The 21,066-nt window shown below is 41.4% G+C and overlaps 1 protein-coding gene across 2 annotated transcripts in view; it reads left to right on the plus strand.

Moving 5' to 3' along the window:
• Positions 1 to 21,066, plus strand: part of trappc12 (trafficking protein particle complex subunit 12) — a 33,335-nt gene that overhangs the window by 4,232 nt on the left and 8,037 nt on the right. For both annotated transcript variants that reach the window (XM_065947704.1, XM_020655532.3), the window contains exons 4-7: positions 13,091 to 13,204; positions 17,227 to 17,365; positions 20,374 to 20,486; positions 20,795 to 20,867. In XM_065947704.1, the coding sequence (XP_065803776.1) occupies positions 13,091 to 13,204; positions 17,227 to 17,365; positions 20,374 to 20,486; positions 20,795 to 20,867 (439 nt within the window). The remainder of the gene's footprint in view (positions 1 to 13,090; positions 13,205 to 17,226; positions 17,366 to 20,373; positions 20,487 to 20,794; positions 20,868 to 21,066) is intronic.

The raw sequence follows: 21,066 nt of genomic DNA on the forward strand, positions 1-21,066 counted from the left end.
CACACCACCTTCCTTAGTAAAACAGAGAAGATAGTGTGGCACAAGCTGAGCAACTAGAAATGGGGCGGCTGTGGCTCAGTTGGTAGTGTCGGTCATCTCTCAACCAGAAGGTTGGTGGTTCAATCCACAGCTCCCGCAGCTACATGTCCAATGTGTCTTTGGGCAAAACACTTAACCCTGAATTGCTTCCGCTGCTTCATGGTCAGCGTATAAATGTGTCAGAAGACTAGAAAAGCGCTATACAAGCTCAAACCCATTTACCAAATCAGCAAAGCAAACCTCAGCTCAGCCCTTCTAAGAGCCTGTAAGAAGGAGTGTTACAAAACAGAATATTTCAACTTGGAAGTGCCTATTCTGTGTTATTGTTTAGGTTAAATAACCCAAAGAATTATGTCAGCTAGAAGGAGACTTCCATGGACAATTCAGCTTCAAGTAAAGACAATGTGAATGATGAATACTGAAAGGCCATTTAAAGACTCAGTTTACAAACTGCCAGTTGCACCAGCATTGTTGACGGAAAAACTCGAGTCAACTTGGGGTCTCCTTGACTGCTGATTGGAGTTGTTCATTCGTAGAGTTAAACCCCATTGACTTATATCAAAGTCTGCAAAAGTACCAGCCGTAGAAAACTGTTATTTTATTAAAGTCATGTCATGTAGATACACTGGACAAAAGTTATCTTTTTGCATGTTTACACCCACATCAGTTATGCCCCTGGTTTTATCTTTCATACTTCTAGAAGAGGCTCAGATTTCACATGGATGAATGATAATTAGCCACGATGTTCTCTTATTACAAGTCAGAACATGATGTCATCAGACCCTCTGCACAGAAACATAACTAAAGGCTTGTTTAAAACTAGAAAAAAATCAGTATAATTTCATACTTGTGATCCTTGAAAGGAAGTTCTCTCTTCACTCTAAAGGTCAGAGTCAGCGACAGAACAGCTCTTTTTGCAGCTGCTTTAGATTTAGTGTCTCGTTCAAAAACACTTCAATTAAGCTCATGATTGCTGACACTGAGACTTGAACCCGAGGCCTCCAGCTGAAGGACAACATCTCTGCTCACTGCATATCAGTGTGGAGACGAAAAGCCCTGTTCCCTAACAGGGAGCTCGGATTGGTTTTGATTGCTTAGCTGACATAATAATCATTCATTGAGTCACTCCCACTGATGAATAGACTAGACACCATCTGCCTTCTCCATTTACTACCATTCACATGCATTCAAATGATAAAACTCACTAATAAATTATACATCTCTAAACTTTGAACAAAAAAACAAAGTCATTGATCAAAACTGCAGAAGTTGCTGTAGCTGGCTGAGCTTGGTGGGAGGTTATAATTGAAAAATGAAGATGTGCACTAGCAGAGTATGCACACACAGGGCAGTGAATAATGTCAGTAAGCATGTGGATATTAATGTTTAACCTCGTGCAGCTGGATGTTTTGTCTGTCAAATAGAATCTGTGACAGTGGATCCTTTACTTACCACACGGTTGTAAAAAAACATAGATTGTTTAAGAAGTGAATGTAGCCCTGGTAAAGTCACCCAATGCGTTATGACCTGCCAATTTGAAGCCTTAAGTTTGGCATTATAGCCATTGCTATGTTGGGGTTCCTCTATGGGATTGGATTTGAAATTCTTCATTGTCCAAGAGGGGCAATTTGGTTTGCAACAGAGGTCAATACAGGCAATACTCATCATAAAAACACCACAAAGACATAAATACATGCATATTAAACATAACTCACATGGATATCATCATGATGGACGTTAGCCAAAGGGACCCTATTTGGGGCTTGAGGGTGGAGCTTGTTATCAAAGTTTTATCATCTATTGCCAAAGCTTATTCATTAGATGTAGAGAACAAAAAACGTTCTCTACAAAAAAGTGATGGAATTAGTGGTGATAGTTGACCGGGGTGCTTTAATAATTGGACTAAAATCTAAGATACAAAAACTCACACTTATCTCCCAATGGGAGGAATGAGCGGTGGGTGAACGAAACCGACAACTGTCTTCTCTTTGAGGACTGTCCAATCACAATCCTGACTCCAGTGATGCACCCCCTTGAGTTTGAACCATTTATAGCCTCACTTTTGCAGTCAGCCTCAAGTGGCTTATAAAGGAACTGCAGGTTTTTACACATACCCGGTGGCTTACATTTTCCGCCCTGGAGTCGGCCTCTTGGTGTCATCTGTGCTATGTGAGATAGTATTCAGTTGTCAGGGGTGTCAAGCACAGTACATGTATTTGTTTACACGCATTAAACACATTTTATGCTACTCTGTATTTGATGTCAGCTATGATGATCATGGCCTTTTGCATGGATGGTGCTAGTAGTCAGTTCATAGGGTGTGTGTTTATTTATATATATATATATGTATATGTTTGTGTGTTGCTTTGCTATGAGCTGGCAGAATGAGTCATGCTGCAGACCCAGAGTGTGACTGCACCAACTGCCACTGCACACTCGCTCGATACGTACATATACATGTGCACTGAGGTCATGCTCAACACACACAACACTGAATGAAAACCCTGCACTTCTTCTCTTCGTTTTCTTTCTGTCTCTCCCATCATGTGGACATCACTTTGGAGAGCTGTAGTTACTGATAACAAAATATGTTTCTGATAATGCCTCATGCTGTGTCAGACTTTACAAATCAATCACTTCTGAGATGAATCTGTAGAATAGTCCTAATCCTAACTTGAAAGTTTTTTGGGACCTCAGCACTACGATGTCTTTAACATCATTTGAGAAAAATAAAACTACTTGATTCATTATACATGATCAAGGTTTCAAAACTGAGTATGATTTGTTTTTGTTTTTATGATCTACTCTCAATTACAGCTCCAAATGAATCGTTTGAGCTGTAAAATGTCAAAATCAGAACACAATCATTTATCTTAGCCCAAGATGGCATCTCAAAGTAGCTTTTTATTGCCCAACCAACAATCATAACCCCATTTCAATTAACACTGATAAAGATAAAAGCATTGCAGATAAAATCCCCACGTTATGATTTTAAGTGCTCGAACCAGACAATATTTTCTTGATGAATTACTTTTTCATTCATCAGTATCATCATTTTTGTTCTGACATTTGCTTTCAATGTATTTATTGTCTTGATTACTTCAACAAAGATCCATTTTGTAATAGCAAACAAAGAAATGAGAGGGTGGTTTGATTTGCAGAACAGTGAAAAAATGTCATGTTTAATGTCACATCACACAGCAGTCATGTTCCTTTGACATCACGCATATGGTGGTAAGCTAAAATGTTGTTATCACGTCTTAGGCCCCGTGTCCACCTAGCGTTTTTTCCGGGCAGGAAAGCAATGGCCGTGCGCTCAAGAGCTCTAGCTGGAAGCAAATGTGTGCTAAGAAGAAAATCGTCTTAATGACAACAGACTGAACGGCCGCCGTATGACAGACACTGCTCCATTTTGTTTTGTTTTATAGTTGAGATTGTTTGTTCCCTGAGCTTATATTTGGAAAAGAGCGCTGGTGACGTCAACAGCGCTTCTCTGAAAAGTTAAAAGATTTTCAGCTTGAGTGCTAGTCGGAGCGGCTGCACAAAAAAGTCAAAAAGCTCGGCGCTGTGCTTTTCCTCTAACAGCAAACAGCATCAAATATCGATACCTGTTTTGATACCATGGCAACCAAACTACAAGTCCTGGACACCCAATATTGGGCAATTTCTTGTATTGTTCTTAGCAAAAACATACAGGCAAATGTTGCCAACTTATCTGTGCTGTTTAGACCATGCTCTCTCTCTCTCTTTTGCTTTTGGTAAAAAATTGAAAGTATCAAAGTATCAACATATTTAGAACAATTTTGGCAACCTTACTTTCAACCGTACAGTGTCATCCTGAACAAACACAACTTGGCCAAAACTACATAATGAGTTTGTAGATTTTTCTTTTGCAATGTTAAGGAACTATAAGTATAAGGAAATGTTGGTAACAGAGTTTGGGGGCTGTCCTGGCCCGCCCCCTACTTCTGTCTTTGTCATCTCGGTGACCTCTGCTGTGTGGTCAGCAGTGGGTTTGTCTCTAGCTCAGCACCACCCAGGGCTGGCCTCATCTGTCTCTCTCATTAGCCATCACCCCCCTCCGCTCCTCCTCCCTCTCTCTCTCCCTCCTTCTCCTTCATCTCTGTCTATTCTCCCCTCCCTCTGTACTTTCCACCAGAGACTCTAACCTCTCTTTCCTCCCACAGTGTGATGCCGTCTGGGCCCAGGGCCAGCAAAATATGTGTGTGCCTGTGTGTTTGTGTGTGAGAAAAAGCGAGACCCACCTTTGCTGGGTCAGACACACACACACACACCCCCATAATCACTGCAATGACCCAGCTGCTGCATCGCTCTTTGATATCATTGCTGTAACCTTTACTTGTCATTATCGTAACCTTTTTACATAGCTGTCATTTCCTCCACTAGTTACTCTTGCAAGCCGGGGTCTGGTTAATGCACCGTCAGCTTTTGTAGCGCTGAAGGGCATGTTTAAACCTTAGTGGTAGTTGTTTTCACCTTGCTCTGTTTGTCTTGGCTGGAGCCATATGCTCAGAGCGACAGTGAAAGTACAGATACAGGTTAGCCTGTTTGACAGCTAATATACATAGTTTAATACAACTTTTTTTTTTTTTTTAATCTGGTACAGACTAAAGAGGGTGCAATGCATTTAATCAGTTAGTCGGCTAATCGTGCAACTGATTCCTAACCTATGTGTTCCTTTTCTTTTTCTCTTCTCACACTGCACTATCTATAACATATTGGCCTCCAGATGCGTTCAGAAAACAAATCCTTGTTGTCCAACACCTCATCAAGCTTCCCTTATATTCTTAACTTTAGTACTGTTACTGTGTTCCCAATACAATTCACCCAAACGGAGAGAAGTATTGGCCAATCAGTGACCTTACCTCCACAGTCAGCCTCAACTATGTGGTCTTACAATAGAGGAAAAAAACTTCCTGTGTGTGTTGAACTTCAGCGGTACTCTCAGAGGAAAAAGGAAGTGGGACGTTTCTGTTATTGTTGACAACAAAACCATCAAAAGCTATCCAGTTGCCCACTACTCAATCAGCGGTTGATATCACCCAGAGGAGCGTCACTTAGAACTCAGAAACTGTTTTGAAACATCTCAGGGACTGCTATGTAGAGTTCTCACACAAGCCATGAGCTAGTACAGTGTCCTCGCATAATATATTATGCAAGTTTGTGTCCCAACATCTATCATTGTCACTGTTTGAAGAGTCCAGCAATTGCCTGCGGGAGACAAAATGGCTGCTGTGTGAAGTTCATATCAGTACAGCAGCCAAGCAGGACGTCCTCCAGCTCCAGGGCAATCTTCTGTCCCCCGGTTCAAGTGTCTGTAGACCAACTACACAGGCTTCAAAGCAAACTTAGCCACTGTTGGTAATGACTGGTATTCACTTTTAACATATTACAAATGTGTTTTTTTCTCACACCCTCTGTGTAATCCAAAATGCAGGGGCTTAATTGAAGCCGCTCGGGAGCTCCCTGTGTTAACCAAAGATGGTGTGAGGAAGCCTTTTAATGTCCGATTCGCCTTGAGGCTTCAGGTCTTGCGAGAGAAGAAGTGGGCGTCCGTTTGTTCATCAAGCTTTGTCCTGCAGGGTTTTTTTTTTTTTTAAACTCACTAAAGGAAAGGCGCACTGAACTCTTGATCTTCAACACATTTTAGAAGGCTCACCCCTTTTAATCACGACGAGACTAATTATGTTTCTGTGAATGTGTGAGAGAGAGAGATAGAGGAGGCGATATGTGCACTTTCTCATCGCACACATTCTTCTGTGTGTGTGTGTTTATGAAACATTAAAATACTACTGAAGTCAAACCTGTCAGTACAAATAGTGAAGATGTTTTTTTCCTGTCACGCTGAATGTGCTTGAAAAGAGGATGTAGTATTTTCAAACTTGGGCTCTAATTTATATTTTGAGTTTTGAGTGATTTATTTATCGGTACACATTTCCCTTATAACAAAATGAAGGTCATTAGTTCGATTATGTGCCGGAAATTTTGCACTGTTTTGGCGGCTATGAGCCTCGAGAATTAACATTTTAAATGTTCTTGAGTACTACGCTACGCTGTCACTCTTTTGGGTAATATTTGTCTTCTTCACTCATCTCGTTCTCCTTTTATTTTTTGTCTTTTCTGGAGTCTGTGTGGTATAAAGCTAGGCGCTTATCCACCAACTTCAGAACAGCAAAAAAATATAAAGTTGCCCCTCGCCCTCCCAAAGCATTTATAGTCACGTTCTCCTTTCACCAAGACTCTGCAGTCAATCTCGTATTTAATATCACTGGCAATAAATCACCATGGTAATGCCTCCTCATTTGATTTAGGCGGGATCTGATTATGTCTTATTGCGGAGTCATTTGAGTGGAGCTGAATTATTAATCACCATCAGCCTATTGTTTTCCTATTTTTATTTTCTCCCAGCCCCTTTTCTTTGTTAATTGAAATCATTCAACCTGAGGCACACTAATCACATTCTCATTGAGTAGTTTGTACGCTTGTTGGGATTCACGGCATGCTACCATAAAGAGCTTTGTGTGTTTATATAAGAGAATAATGTCACCTGAACTATTTAACTTCTTTTAGGGATGACAATGTAGGTTGTTCGGTCCTCCTTTTTGGTCCAGACTGAAATATCTCAAAAACTATTTGAAGAATTTCCATGAAATGTGGTAGAAATATCTTTGATGCCCAGAGGATGCATCCTAATTAATTTGGTGATCCGGTTATTAATTTGGTTAGTTATCCTCCTGCACCACCAGCACCACCAGCTCTACAAAGTTTTGTACCGGATGGAAAAGCACTAGATTTGGTACAGACATTCATGGTTAGCAGACGGTGTTATTCAATCACTTGTAGGACCACCATGAGATAAATATTTGTGATTTGGGGTAACGGTTTTGACCACAATCTGATGGATTGCTGCATCATTTAGACCGACATTTATGCCCCAATGTGAATACATTTTAATAACTTTGGTGATTTCCTGCTTTCTATCCCTGTCATCAGCTAAAACATTTACTTTACAAGTTTCAGGTACTGTTGCAGGAAGTCATCTAACCCAGGTTATGTCTCAAAGTTGCATACAAATAAATATATAAATCTATCCATCTTACGCCACAAAGTAGTCTCTTTCCTTGTCAATCTTCAAGTTAGCTTCATACTTTTGAACCTTTACAAACCTATCTCAACTAGCATTACCTTTGCCAATGTAGCCATTAAGCCACAGCCCAGATATCATGGCAACAGTTGAATAAACACACACATACTCCACATGCAAAGAGTTTTCAAACAGTCTGAATACACTAGCAGAGTCATATTTGTACAAAATCCAGTAATATTACTGATCTTGTCAGTTGACATGTCTGGTGGAATTTCTGTATGTATTAAGATTTTAATGTACAAACATCATTATGTTTCATTTTTTGTTTCATGTTTTTTTCATCTAGAAACCAAGGACAGCTTAGTGTGTCAAGGGTCTTCCCCTTTTTATCTGCATGTTTGGTAGACTTAGTGTCTGTTCCAAATTGAACTACACAGATTAGTTAAGGTCAATATGACACTGACGTCAATGTATTTTCTATATATTCAAAGCCTGTCGAAGAGTTTGGGGGAATTGGCATAGCAGGGACACAGCATCAGACGTGTGCTTGCTACTCCATCTCTGCTCCGGAGTATTCTTGTATGTATAAACTTTCATCAAAGTAAATCATCTGAGTCAACTGAGTCTTATTGTGTGAAGTCAAGTTCTTAGTAATTTCCACAACAACATGGTTGTTTAGCTGCTCACAACATCTTTCCCGGCTTCGCACCATCTGCTTGTCAACAAATGCTCGTTGTCCAAGAGAGGAAGGCGTAGCAGCACCATGTGTGTTTTACAACTGTGCAGTTGGACCCCAAAGTGCAACAACCCAAATTCCTTCATATTGTTGCTTTAGATAACAAATATAGTAATAGAAGCCCAGTTATGAGTGTCATTGTTCAGAGTAACGTTGAGTTTTCTCCAGTTATAAATCTAACCTCACATATGGAGAGTCAATTATTAGCCCTTTTCAGTCTGCTGTTTCAAGGTTTGATATGTATGTTCCTGTGACGTTTCACCTTCAATGTGAATGCGGCAGGGGCGTAATGGGGGGACAAAGTGATCCCTCCCTCTGTGCCTTCTGAGGTAGTATCAGAGTGGGTACAGGGCTGGTGAAGCCAGTGGGGGAGTGCAGCACTGTGTGTATGTGCATATCTGACTGTGTGTATGTGGAGCTCCTGCTGTGCCGTGCTCTCTTGTGCTTCTGCAACGCCCTAATGCAAAGTTAATTAACTGACTTGGATACCAATATGAATGTGGAATCACACTCTGAAAATGGCAATTGAAAGACATTGCTTAGTTTAAGAAGAGACATTGTCTCCAGTTGCCTTAGTCATCTCTGCCACAGAGCAGGACAACATTAGATGATTTTCTTCTGTACTTGAAGCAGTGTGATCAGAGATGGAGGACACTTCACCAAGTCTGTATGAAACAAAATTAGTAAAAAGTGTGGTTTCAGTCATTGTAACAGTGGCTCAAAGTGGAGACAGGGCTGTACTTTATTAGCATGTTGAACACCATCTAATCTGTAATTTTTCCCACTCCTTTTTTTTTTTTCATCAGTGGGGTCAGAGCTCAGGTTCAATCATCATAAATGAAAGTGGAGCAGAGATGTCATTACCTCACATCAAGGGCGCACACAATTGCATGCTAACTTTAATGGAGTCTGACCCTGTGATCTTCTGGTCATAAAAGGTCGCCTCTCCAAACAAAAAGCCTGCGTGTGTGTACTTCTCAAATCACTGCTCCAGTATTACTGTATTCCTTTAACGTTTGGTTCAAGACCTTAAATTATAGGCTGCTGTGCGATAATATCATGCCATAAAGCTATGCTTAGCAGCAATGCAGCATCCTTACGTAAGGCCTGTGCTGAAGTTCATTTTTCCAGCTTTTTCTTCACTTTGGCTCCTTGCTGTGAATCTCTGCAGCTCCCATTGGCCCCCAGCTCTCCTCTCCTCCCTGCTACCCACCACTACTTTCTTTATTTCTTCCAGCTCTTGTTCCAGAGTTTGTGCTTTTGTGTCTCTGGTCCTCTATGGCCAACTCAGACTCCTGCACTCTTTCAATACTTATGGGCTAGATTTTTTCCATCGGTATCCCCTGTTCAATCTCTTTATTCCTCGGTGCCCTGTCTCTATTCTGTGTGTGTGTGCAGCTTCATCACTGCTGGCTCTTCTCTTTTCACCTCCTCCAATATATATCCTAGAAACACACTTGAACCACTGTCTTGTATCACCCTGTGGCAGGGCAGCGGTGTACTGTAGCGTACTGTAGGATATGTGTGTGTGTTTGTGTGAGTGTGTGTGTGTGAGTGACTGCAGCTGCTTTTGGCCATCCAGGCTGCCTCCTCGTTTTCAGCTTCATTTCCCCTCCTAATGAAGATTCAGAGGCAGTGCTGCTCCTGGTACAGGGCAGGGGAGGAGAGGAGAGGAGAGGAGAGGGAAGGAGGGAGGGGGAATAGATGATGCCAGGGAAGAGAAGGGAGGCTGAAATACGTGGAAAAAGGTAGGGACAGATGAGGGGGATGGAAGGAGAAAAAACTATGGGAATAATCCAAGGAGGAGAGAGTTGCATGCATGAGAAAAAAGGTGAAGGAAGGGAAGGGAAAGGAATATGTTGCTGAGTTTAGTGAAGCGATGGTTAGAAAGAAAGTAGCCCTCTCTCTCTCTTTCTTTCTTTCTGTCTCTCTCTCGCTCTCTCCCCTCTCCCCTCTCTGTCTCACTCTCTCCTCTCTCTCTCTCTTTCTGTCTCTCTCTCTTTCTCTCTCCCTCTTCCTCTCTCTCTCTCTGTCTCTCTCCTCTTCCTCTCTCTGTCTCTCTCCTCTTCCTCTCTCTGTCTCTCTCTGTCTCTCTCTCTCTCCTCTCCTCTCTCTGTCTCTCTGTCTCTCTCTCTCTCTCTCTCTCTCTCCCCCCTTTCCTAATTAGCTCCCTGGCTTTGATGAATGGCACCGCACTTAGAACCCAATCGTCGAGCCGACCTTGTCATGTGTGTTGATGGGGTGGGGTGACTCTACCCCCCCTCCACCACCACCTCTGTCCCCCTCTTACCTATTGTACCACCTCCTGTGGAAGCAGATGCTGCTAATATATAGGTGTGTGTGTTTGTGTGTGTGACTGTGCTTGGGTGTGACTGGCCACTTCGTCCTCCAGCTTCAGTGTCTGGCAGTCAGTTATACACACATCAGTGTAAACATTGTGCACGCACATACATTACACACCTTTCTTATTTCATAATTAAGGACTTCTTTTTGCAGATTTAATGTTGTATTATACACTTGGATTAGACTCTGTCATACAAGATTACAAAGAGTAGAGGATAAAAGATCCCCCTTTTCTCTCCCTAAGCTGTCGTATTTATCTGCTGTAAATCTGAGACCAAAAAGGTGTTTGACTTTGATTCATTTTCTGCATTGTCTCTCAGAAGTCCTGCCTTTTGTCTTTGAACCACCTCTCTACTGAGAATTCTCTCAGTTCAAAAAGCTCTGTGTTGTTGTCTTTACCCGTTGGGGATTTCATTTGAGACCTGATTTAGTTTGACATGAAAAAAGCTGTGACAATAAAGAACATTTGCTTTTGTTTTGTACAATTTGGCAACTAAGACTTGGCAATCAATTTCAGAGCCCATTCATTAACACCTTCAACAGTATAGATATAGATATAGACAGGATGTTTTTTCTAGGGCTTTGGGTGTAACAAGCAGTTATCAGCCATTTGGGATAAAGACGTCATTTTCATTGCCCTCGTCATTATTTACATTTCGTCTACCAACTCCAGAAGCCAGAAAGTGATTGGAGTTGATGGGCGATGTTGGCCACCGGACTTTATGTATATTTAAAGAGATTGATACTATCCTGTGTTTGCACTACAGCTCAAGTTTTCATCTCTGTTGTTCTCATTATTGTCCTAACAACAAATGCTCACTATTTATGTCCTCACACTATACGACCTGATTGTTGGGAACTACCTGAGTTAAATTGGGACAGAGCATTCACCACTGACGATAGAAAACTACCAGAGACGGCGGTTGAAGTCAGATCTATGTGTGTTTCAGTCTTTCACCCTCACACACAACTTGCATCACAAATAAACACAAGTCTACTAGCTGCTTTGGTAATTTTGAACGATCAGGAGAAAAAGGCCTGATTTAGGGAAATCGGCTCGTGGCTCTGCTCTCACTGTGTGAGTGTGTGCAGTCCTTCGATTGAAATATCATTTATACCAGAAAATCATTCGGCTATTCAGGAGCAGCAGATCAGGCCGTGATCCGCTTGTCTTTATCTATCTGAACTAAAGCCATGGTATAAAAAAAATAAAAGACCCTCAGGATGAGATTTTTTCATTAAAGCATCCTGTGCATATTTTTACAGAACAGGATAAGCAAGAAAAAAAGAGGGAATTGACTGGAGAACAAAACAATGGATAGATCCCATGCAGGCAAAACAGAAAGTCAACTGTGGTCAGAATGAAATTGTCGCTATTCCAAAAGGACATAATTTTGTAACTTTACCCAGCTGTGTGCTTATGTTGTAATGTTGTGATCATTAATAATTTAGACCATTTTAGTGGAAGTAACCGTTTGAATACCTGAATGGTTAAAATAAACTGCACTTCTCCTACAGGCAGAACACAGATTGAAGAATTACTTAATCCAAAACTTTGCACGATATATCAGCAGATGAAGTTCTGAACTTTCTATTATTATTCTGAGCACTTTACATATTTGTCACCTGTGTTCCCATGACTTTTAATGACAACAGTGGATTAGAGGTCCTTGGGCAAGCCAGTGGGATTCATTCGCTTATTCACTGTTTCACACACCTAACAGACTCTCCGTGGTTTTCTCTGCATTAGCACTAAATTGAGATTTCAGACATGTATGAATCACCATCGTTATTGTGCGTCATCACTGACAGCTGTAGTGTCTCACACCTGTCTCACAGCCTGGTGCTGAGGATTTTGAGATGCAGCTGGAATTTTACCAGGTCAGGAATAATCAGTAAGCTACGGTTATTGGATGATTTTTACCAATTTGGACTTTATTTTTTAAAATGTGCCCACAGTCATAGAAGTAAGCCTTCGTTTTGGCAAAAAAAAAAAAAAAAAAAAGACTCCTGGATGTGAACAGCATTGAAAACTACGACTATAAGAACTTGGATGCAATAACAAAATGTATCCTTAATTCACCTTTTTTAGCTACTAATAAAGAAACCTTGAACCTTATGGTGATTTTCCATTTACCTCAGAACTCGGAGCTAGGACCGACGTCAAACCTGAGTTCACCGCGTTCCAGTTGCAATTTGGACAAGCAAGATGGACGCCTCAGGAGTACCTTTGTTTTGTAGTCTTAATACCTGATGATAACGACACACTACATGATAGTTTGTGCATGAAAATAACATGACGTGTATTGTCTATAGATAGAACTTGCATGATACTTTAAGTGTGATTGATTTAAATACACCATGCAAATAAACATTTTAGTTACAGCTTAAACTTTACTATTGATGCACGAAGCAGCCATCTTGGATTTGAACTTGGACTACTGAAGTTGCTCCTAGTTACGACTTCTGATGGGCGTCTTCCAAGATCAAACTGAACGCACCATTCATTTTCCAGAAGTTTGTGAGAACATTGGACACAGACATCTAGAGACAATGTGTCCAATGTCATATGTCTGAACTTTGAGTTGACATATGCTTAATTCCACCAAAATTGTTCCCAAGACAGTGTGCTTGTTTTTCGGTTTATTTCTTTTTTAACATGTTCAAGATAAATTTGAATAGATCATCAAAAACATAGACTCTTCCAAAAGAAGTGTCTTGTCAGTGATGGGGCTTTTTTGATGGAGTCTTTGACTGCGATATCTGGAGCCACATTGATAGCCTCAGGTCTTCCTTCATGTTTCCATCAGATTCTCATGGTGTGTGTTTCAGATCTCATGTGTTGTGTCTCTTCTCCCCTGCAGAGCAGTAAGAACTGGCGCGCTGCAGTGGATCTGACGGGCCGGCTGCTGACAGCTCATGGTCAGGGATACGGAAAGGCTGGCCAACCAACCTCCCACACCACCGACTCACTGCAGGTAAGACGCCAGGGTGTTCTCCTCATCAGCTTCTTTTTCTCTGTCTCTCTTTGTGTATTTGTGGGTGTCGTAGAGTGGAGCCACATCTTCTTCTACAGATTAATCCAATCATTTACAAACAGCACCTTCAAAATTATAGATTTTTAAGGTTTTGTTTGTTTCAATGCTTTCCTTCTGACATGATTTGCACCATCTCTCCTGGCTTTGTGAGGCTCTATCCAGGAGATGGATGGCTGCATGAGCTCATTAGAAAACCCCTGTGTTCAGCTCTGTGCGTGTGACTTGAAATGAATCGACCATGTTGTTGGCTTCTGCTCCATATTTGTTTTACTTTCTTAAACATACAGTACTGTGCAAAAGTTTTAGGCAGGTGTGAAAAAATGCTGTAAACTAAGAATGCTTTCAAAAATATAAATAATGATTGTTTATTTTTATCAATTTACAAAATGCAAAGTGAGCGGACAAAAGAAAAATCTAAATCACATCAATATTTGGCGTTACTACCCTTTGCCTTCAAACCAGCATCAATTCTTATAGGTACACTTGCAAAAAGTCAGGGATTTTGTAGGATTGTAGTCAGGTGTATGATCAACCAATTATACCAAACAGGTGCTAATCAATCAATGTCACATGTAGGTTGAAACACAGTCATTAACTGAAACAGAAACAGCTGTGTAGGAGGCTTAAAACTGGGTGAGGAACAGCCAAACTCTGCTACCAAGGTGAGGTTATGGAAGACAGTTTCATGTCAGGTCATACACTATGGCAAGAATGAACACAGCAACAAGACACAAGGTAGTTATACTGCATCAGCAAGGTCTCTCCCACACAAATATTTCAAAGCAGACTGGTGTTTCAAGATGTGCTGTTCAAGCTCTTTTGAAAAAGCACAAAGAAACGGGCAACGTTGAGGATCGTAGACGCAGTGGTCGGCCAAGGAAACTTAGTGCAGCAGATGAAAAACACATCAAGCTTATTTTCCTTCGAAATCGGAAGATGTCCAGCAGTGCCATCAGCTCTGAACTGGCAGAAACCAGTTGGACCCAGGTACACCCATCTACTGTCCGGAGAAGTCTGGCCAGAAGTGGTCTTCATGGAAGAGTTGCAGCCAAAAAGCCATACCTCCGACATGGAAACAAGGCCAAGCGACTCAACTATGCACAAAAACATAGGAACTGGGGTGCAGAAAAATGGCAGCAGGTGCTCTGGACTGATGAGTCAAAATGGAAATATTTGGCTGTAGCAGAAGGCAGTTTGTTTGCCGAAGGGCTGGAGAGCGGTACAATAATGAGTGTCTGCAGGCAACAGTGAAGCATGGTGGAGGTTCCTTGCAAGTTTGGGGCTGCATTTCTGCAAATGGAGTTGGAGATTTGGTCAGGATTAATGGTATCCTCAATGCTGAGAAATACAGGCAGATACTTATCCATCATGCAATACCATCAGGGAGGCGTATAATTGGCCCCAAATTTATTCTGCAGCAGGACAACGACCCCAAACATACAGCCAAGGTCATTAAGAACTATCTTCAGCGTAAAGAAGAACAAGAAGTCCTGGAAGTGATGGCATGGCCTCACAGAGCCCTGATCTCAACTTCATCGAGTGTGTCTGGGATTACATGAAGAGACAGAAGGATTTGAGGAAGCCTACATCCACAGAAGATCCTCTGTGGTTAGTTCTCCAAGATGTTTGGAACAACCTACCAGCCGAGTTCCTTCAAAAACTGTGTGCAAGTGTACCTAGAAGAATTGATGCTGTCTTGAAGGCAAAGGGTGGTCACACCAAATATTGATTTGATTTAGATTTCTCTTCTGTTCATTCACTGCATTTAGTTAATTGATGAAAATAAACTATTTACACTTCCATTTTTGAAAGCATTCTTAGTTTACAGCATTTTTTCATACCTGCCTAAAACTTTTGCACAGTACTGTACATGCACAAAGGTTTTTTAAAATATGCAGCCCTTTCAAAGTGTGTTAAATGTGTAAAGTAAATGCTTTTTCCCCATTTACTGCCCCTAAATGAAGCCAAAAGGTCAACAAAAGTATCCCAAAGAAATATACATCTTAACATGACGCTGTCGACCTTTTACCACCAACAGAACATTAGCACTATGATGAACCTTCTCACTACTTAAGAAAGTTACGTTTATATGAGCATGTAATAAAAGCACAGGTAGAAAAGAATCAATGGTCATTTTTATAAGGAACCCAGGAAATGACATGCACAGCTGGTTGTACAACTCCAACCTTACACATTTTGTTTTTCGCTATATTCAGAGCAGACTGGCCACTAACAAGGTCATCAATCGTTGACAATGACGATCTAACTGGTTAAAATGTGGGCAAACATTGCCATACAGCGAGTGGATGTTTTATTGTTGTGCTCTTGAATGCATGTGGAATATAAACCAAGTTGGAAGCAACTGTAATAATTAAAATGTTGTTTGGCCAAAAAGAAATGCAAACTTTTCATAGAGCGTATTTTGCAAACAGTGCAAAGACATGAAATCACTCCAGGCAGTTCAAATCATGATATTCACATGTTGGTGCAAGGTCAATTTTGCAAACCAACACAAGATGTGTTGCCTACGCCCTTTAGCTTAAAGATGATCTGTAAGTGAGAAGAAAAAGTTCTTGCAAACTTTTAGAAAACGAATGTTTTAAAAGTTGTTGCTCTTTTCTTCTCAGAAAAATACCTGACAAATTACAGATTACAGACGAGAACAGCTTTTTTAAGTGGTGGCGTCTACAACTCAAGGGCTTCTGGGTCCTTCCTTGTCGTTGTCTCACTGGGAGGTAGTCCATCCTTTCCTCAGTCACTTCAGCATACAGCAGCATGTGTCTGGGCTTCTGTCCAACTGCATATGGGCCACGTGCTGCTCAAACCCCTGAGACACACAACAACATGGTCCTGAAACAGCCTGCGCCCTGCAGATGTTGAGAAGCTCTGCAACATAAACATATTGATGTGTATCGTTTCTGTTTAAGTTTGTCTAAAATAAAATATCGATATGGAGCCTTCTGTCATTTAAACCATCGGATATGTGTGATGATAATATGAAAATGTGGAGGCAACACGTCACAAATCTGCTCAGACCAGATTAATGTTTTACCTACAACACCTCCTCAATCATCAACTAATTTATGAATTCAATCATTTATAATCATCTTTCCATAGTAACTTTTGTTTTGGTTGACTCGGGACGTTTCTGGGCGGGGGATCAGTGTTTTTTCTCTAGCCAATGACAGGGCAAGGAGAGTTTAGGAGTGGATACAATTAAAAAAATACTGACACAGACATGGCGGCAAATAAGAGAAAATATAATCATAGTGAGGCAAAACACCAAGAAAAATAAAGCTCAAACGATGAAGCTTGTTCCAAAATGAGGGTGAACCTTGAGTTAGCTTTCATCTCTGGACGTGGAGTTGGCCTGCAGGTGCTGAACACTGGCGGTTAGCTTGTGCTAGCATACGGTAGCTTGCAGTTTAGGTACAAGCATTAAACGTACACACTAACCCAGCAGTGAGTGTGGCCTCTGGGGGGTGATGAGCCCAGGAGGAGAGGGCCCTGTTTGAGTGTTGTGTTTACAAGCTCCCACCTTGAAGTTTTAGCAAAACACGTTAATGTTTAATCATGTGGTTGAGCTCTAGACCAAAATATTTAACCCCCATTAGAACATTCTTGAATAACATCTATAGGACATTTAATGGCTACTGGACCACTGTAATGTCTTGATTTATTATGTAGGTATTAGACAAAGATGGATGTTGTCCATTTTAAATCAAACTGACTGGCAAATATTTGGATGTTTTATAGTAACAGAGTAACTCATATGTGTATTTTTGTATGTTAGAAAACAGGGGAAAAAACATACCACATACTGTTTTTATGGATGATTCAGACCCGCTGAGATAAGATAATTTATACAATCTATCTTTAATGTTTCTGTTTGTACTTGTGATATTTGATGAATTCTTTATGCATGTTATAAACAGAGGGAGGCGTGTTTGTGTGTGTTCCAGCTGTGGTTTGTGCGGCTCGCCCTCCTCACCAAACTCAACCTGCATCAAAACGCTGAGCTGGAGATTGAGCCCTTTGGCAACCTGGACCAACCGGACCTCTACTACGAGTATTACCCCACTGTTTACCCCGGGAGACGAGGTACACACACACACACACACACACACACACACACACACACACACACACACACACATACACACACACACACACACACACACACACACACACACACACAGCTCGGGGTCATTATTATAGATCTTTCGCCTAGCGATTAATGTCAGAATCTCTGTAAAATCAAGCTTCTCTTTTCGTTTGTTGGTCCAAAAGCATCTTCTCTGTGACTGAAGGTTTAGTAGAAGGATTCAGGAAAGTGCTGAAAGCTGCTCTAAAATTTTTATCCGTAAGTTTTTGAATGTGTTATTACTTAGCCTGCTCTCCAAAAGGATTTTTGCATTTTACTCAGTTTTTTTTTTTAAGGATACACAAGCATACCAGCACTGTCCTATTAAATATTCAAAGGAAAGTTTGTGCCAGGAGCTTGATATCAGACTGTATCGCCGAGAAGCTCCAACAACTCCACTTGTCTCCTGCAGTTCTTTGGTTTTGTTTTCCTTCGTTTTACACTGCATGAATTGCTCTCTAATGTATTCCCATTACTTTGGATCTGCTTCGCCCCTCGGGCTACCACAGTGAAGGCAGTAGCAGAGACACAGCTGCATGCACACACACACACACACACACACACACACACACACACACACACACACACACACACACACACACACACACACACACACACACACACACACACACACACACACACACACACACTCTTGTACTTGAAGCTACACTGCACAGCCTTTTAAAGAGAGCACCGATTGACTTTCCATTGCTCAATTTAAACACTCTGTGCCCTGCTAGGTGCTCGCAGACAAACTGGCACGAGTTGTGTAGCCTTGGCATCAGAAGTCGAACATTTCTCCAGCCCAACGCTTACATCGACTATCTATTACTCATGATCGCACTCTTTGAACGCCTTAAGAGACAATAGCACATGTATCACACTTCCAAGTATTACAATTGACTGAGTGCTCAAGAAGAATTCAATGTTAATCAGTTATTAATTTGTTTTTTTTTAAATAAAACGTTGCGTCCAATTTGGACGCAGAAATATTGAGACCTGAGTGCCACAGGCTCGACAAGCTGCTTTCATTCATGTATTTTTATGAAGCTGCACACTGAAGCCTTTCATATTTCTATAAATCATTTGAGAGAGAAGCACCAGTCTTCTCACAGGATGAATTAAACACACTTGTGGTTAAATGCAAACCTCCGTACCTTCTCTTAAAATAAATCCCTCAGCTGGTTGATTGATTATTGCCAAGTCTGCAATAGTGCTCTTAAAAAAGTCAGTGAACTGGGAAAATAACAGCCCAACTAAATTATGCAAATTCATGGCCTTTATCAAGATAAGAAATATGCTTCTATTGATTTACAGTTATAAGAATATCCCTTTAATGTTGAATCTGGTAAAGATGTGAGTAATCTTTATTACTTTGTATAACACTGAGTAGCATGTAATCTCCTGCACCATGACAACAACTTAATGCAGCTGAAGCCGGCTGATAAGATGTTGTATACTAATTTCAGTAAAGTATAAATGCATTTTTTTGTCTTGTTTTGCTCAGAAACTGTGTTGGTATGATCTTGAAAGCACATATTTAATGTCTGCATTTGCACCAAGCGTTACCCTCTGGTGCAAAAGTGCAAAAAAACTGCAGTTCCTCAAGTGTCCACTGGAGGATGGATACAAAAGCCACAGAACCCCCATTAGACCCCATAATAACATGCCCACTTTAAAGCAGAAATGTTTATAGCCTGGTCCAGAAAACATTTGGGGGTGTGAAATTTCTAAAACTTATCCTTTTTGATTTCATATTAAGGCTCACTTCAGCTCTTCCTCTTTGAGTATTACTAGATTGATCGAAAGTAAGGTTGAGATAGCATTTCCAATATGGAGACTGCCATTGTTGGGCTTCTTAACTCCTCCTCAGAAACCAATGGGTGACATCACTGAGACTACATACACATTTTATAGTCTATGATTTTAAAAATGTAAATTCTTTGACAGGAGAGACTCGAAAAATATGCAAATACTGGCATCCATATTGTCCAAAAATGACATTGAATATATCTGTAGAGAACCATTTGAACCAACAACTCCTTTGTCGGTGTTTAAGGTGTAGTTGGAGGGATAGCCAGCTTACTGTAAACTTAAATTTTTATACAGATAGATGGATTTAAATGTCAAAAATCTGTACAATATCTGTGAAATGTTGTAGATTCATGGGCTGTTTCCTCTCTGTTACAAACACTTGACCTTAAAGGACACTGTAAAATCTTAAAAGTCTTAATTTTAAGATGATAAATCTCGCTGACACCCGAGAGAGAGAAAGTAGAGAACAAGTCCACAGGAGAGCGCTGTGTCCAGTCAGCATGAAGATTAAACGCAGTAAAGAGGGCAGCAATAAACACAGGGGTAAATGTGGAGGGATGAGTTTCATGTCATAGGTAGAAACTTGAAACGGGAAAGAGAGATAGTAATCTGGATACATAGACTGGCAGAAGCAGCAGCAAAAGATGGACCAGCTAGCTGAGCCTTCAGATCTGATGACAATATCAAAGAGACCCTGATCAAAGCCCGGGGACTCACCTGAATATAGGCTTCTCCTTTTGGGAAAAGTGTGCCTGTGTGTGTGTGTGTGAGACAGTGTGAATGATGCTCAGGCAGAGAGAGACAGAGGGATGAGGCAGAGAGAGACAGAGGGATGAGGCAGGGAGATGAGTGATGGAGCTGTGCAGCACAGAGAGAGAGAGATGAGAGGGTTTAATAAGCAGCCATACGTAGCTCAATGCCATCTGTAGGTTCCTGCCTTCAGGGCTGTGTGCAGTCTGTGTGTGGGCGGATGGGTTTATATTCTCATCTCGCACTCTGTGTCTTCCTGTCTCACTACGCCTTCCCTTCTCTTTTTTTTCTCTCTCTCTCTATCTCTCTCCTGTCCTCATCCCACCCTGTTTCTTATTTCCCCCCTTTTCCCTCACACATTTTCTCCCCCCCTCTCTCCCCTCCGTCCCCTCCTTTCCAGGTTCCATGGTGCCGTTCTCTATGCGGCTGCTGCATGCCGAGCTCCCCCAGTACCTGGCCAAGCCCCAGGAGGCTTTGGACCGCCTGCACACTCTCAAAACCGGCTGCCTCACTGTGAGTACACACACACACACACACACACACACAAACACACACAAACAGCCTCTGGATCAACATAAAGATATGCATACTCTGTAGTATTCACACAATAAAACTGCACACCCACACAGAAGCACATTAGCCATACAAATCCTTAAGCCCACCTGTGTAAACAGCCAAATATGAATGGATTTTAGAGGGAATATGCAGATTCTAATACAAACAGATAAAAAGCCTTCAGCTCTGGCAGTGAAGCAACTTCCACCTTATGAAGTCTGCATCCCACCCTCCTCACCCACCTAACCCCCCTCTCTCATTAACAGATTCTGGAGAACTTGGAGAAAGGCTTGGCTGAGGATGGCAGCATGATCACCTTAACACAGGAGAACAGGCAAGGTAAGAACACACACACACACACACACACACACACACACACACACACACACTCTTTGCACACAGACGTTTGGCTACAGACCTGGCCTCAGTCCCAGACTGCATCAAACTGTGGAAGGAGAGTGAGGTCATGAGCCCCAGTGGGTAATACACACATATATACACACACACACACACACACACACACACACAAACACACGAG

The sequence above is a fragment of the Labrus bergylta genome, chromosome 18 (assembly GCF_963930695.1).
Source record: "Labrus bergylta chromosome 18, fLabBer1.1, whole genome shotgun sequence".
In the NCBI taxonomy this organism is placed as follows: Eukaryota; Metazoa; Chordata; class Actinopteri; order Labriformes; family Labridae; genus Labrus; species Labrus bergylta.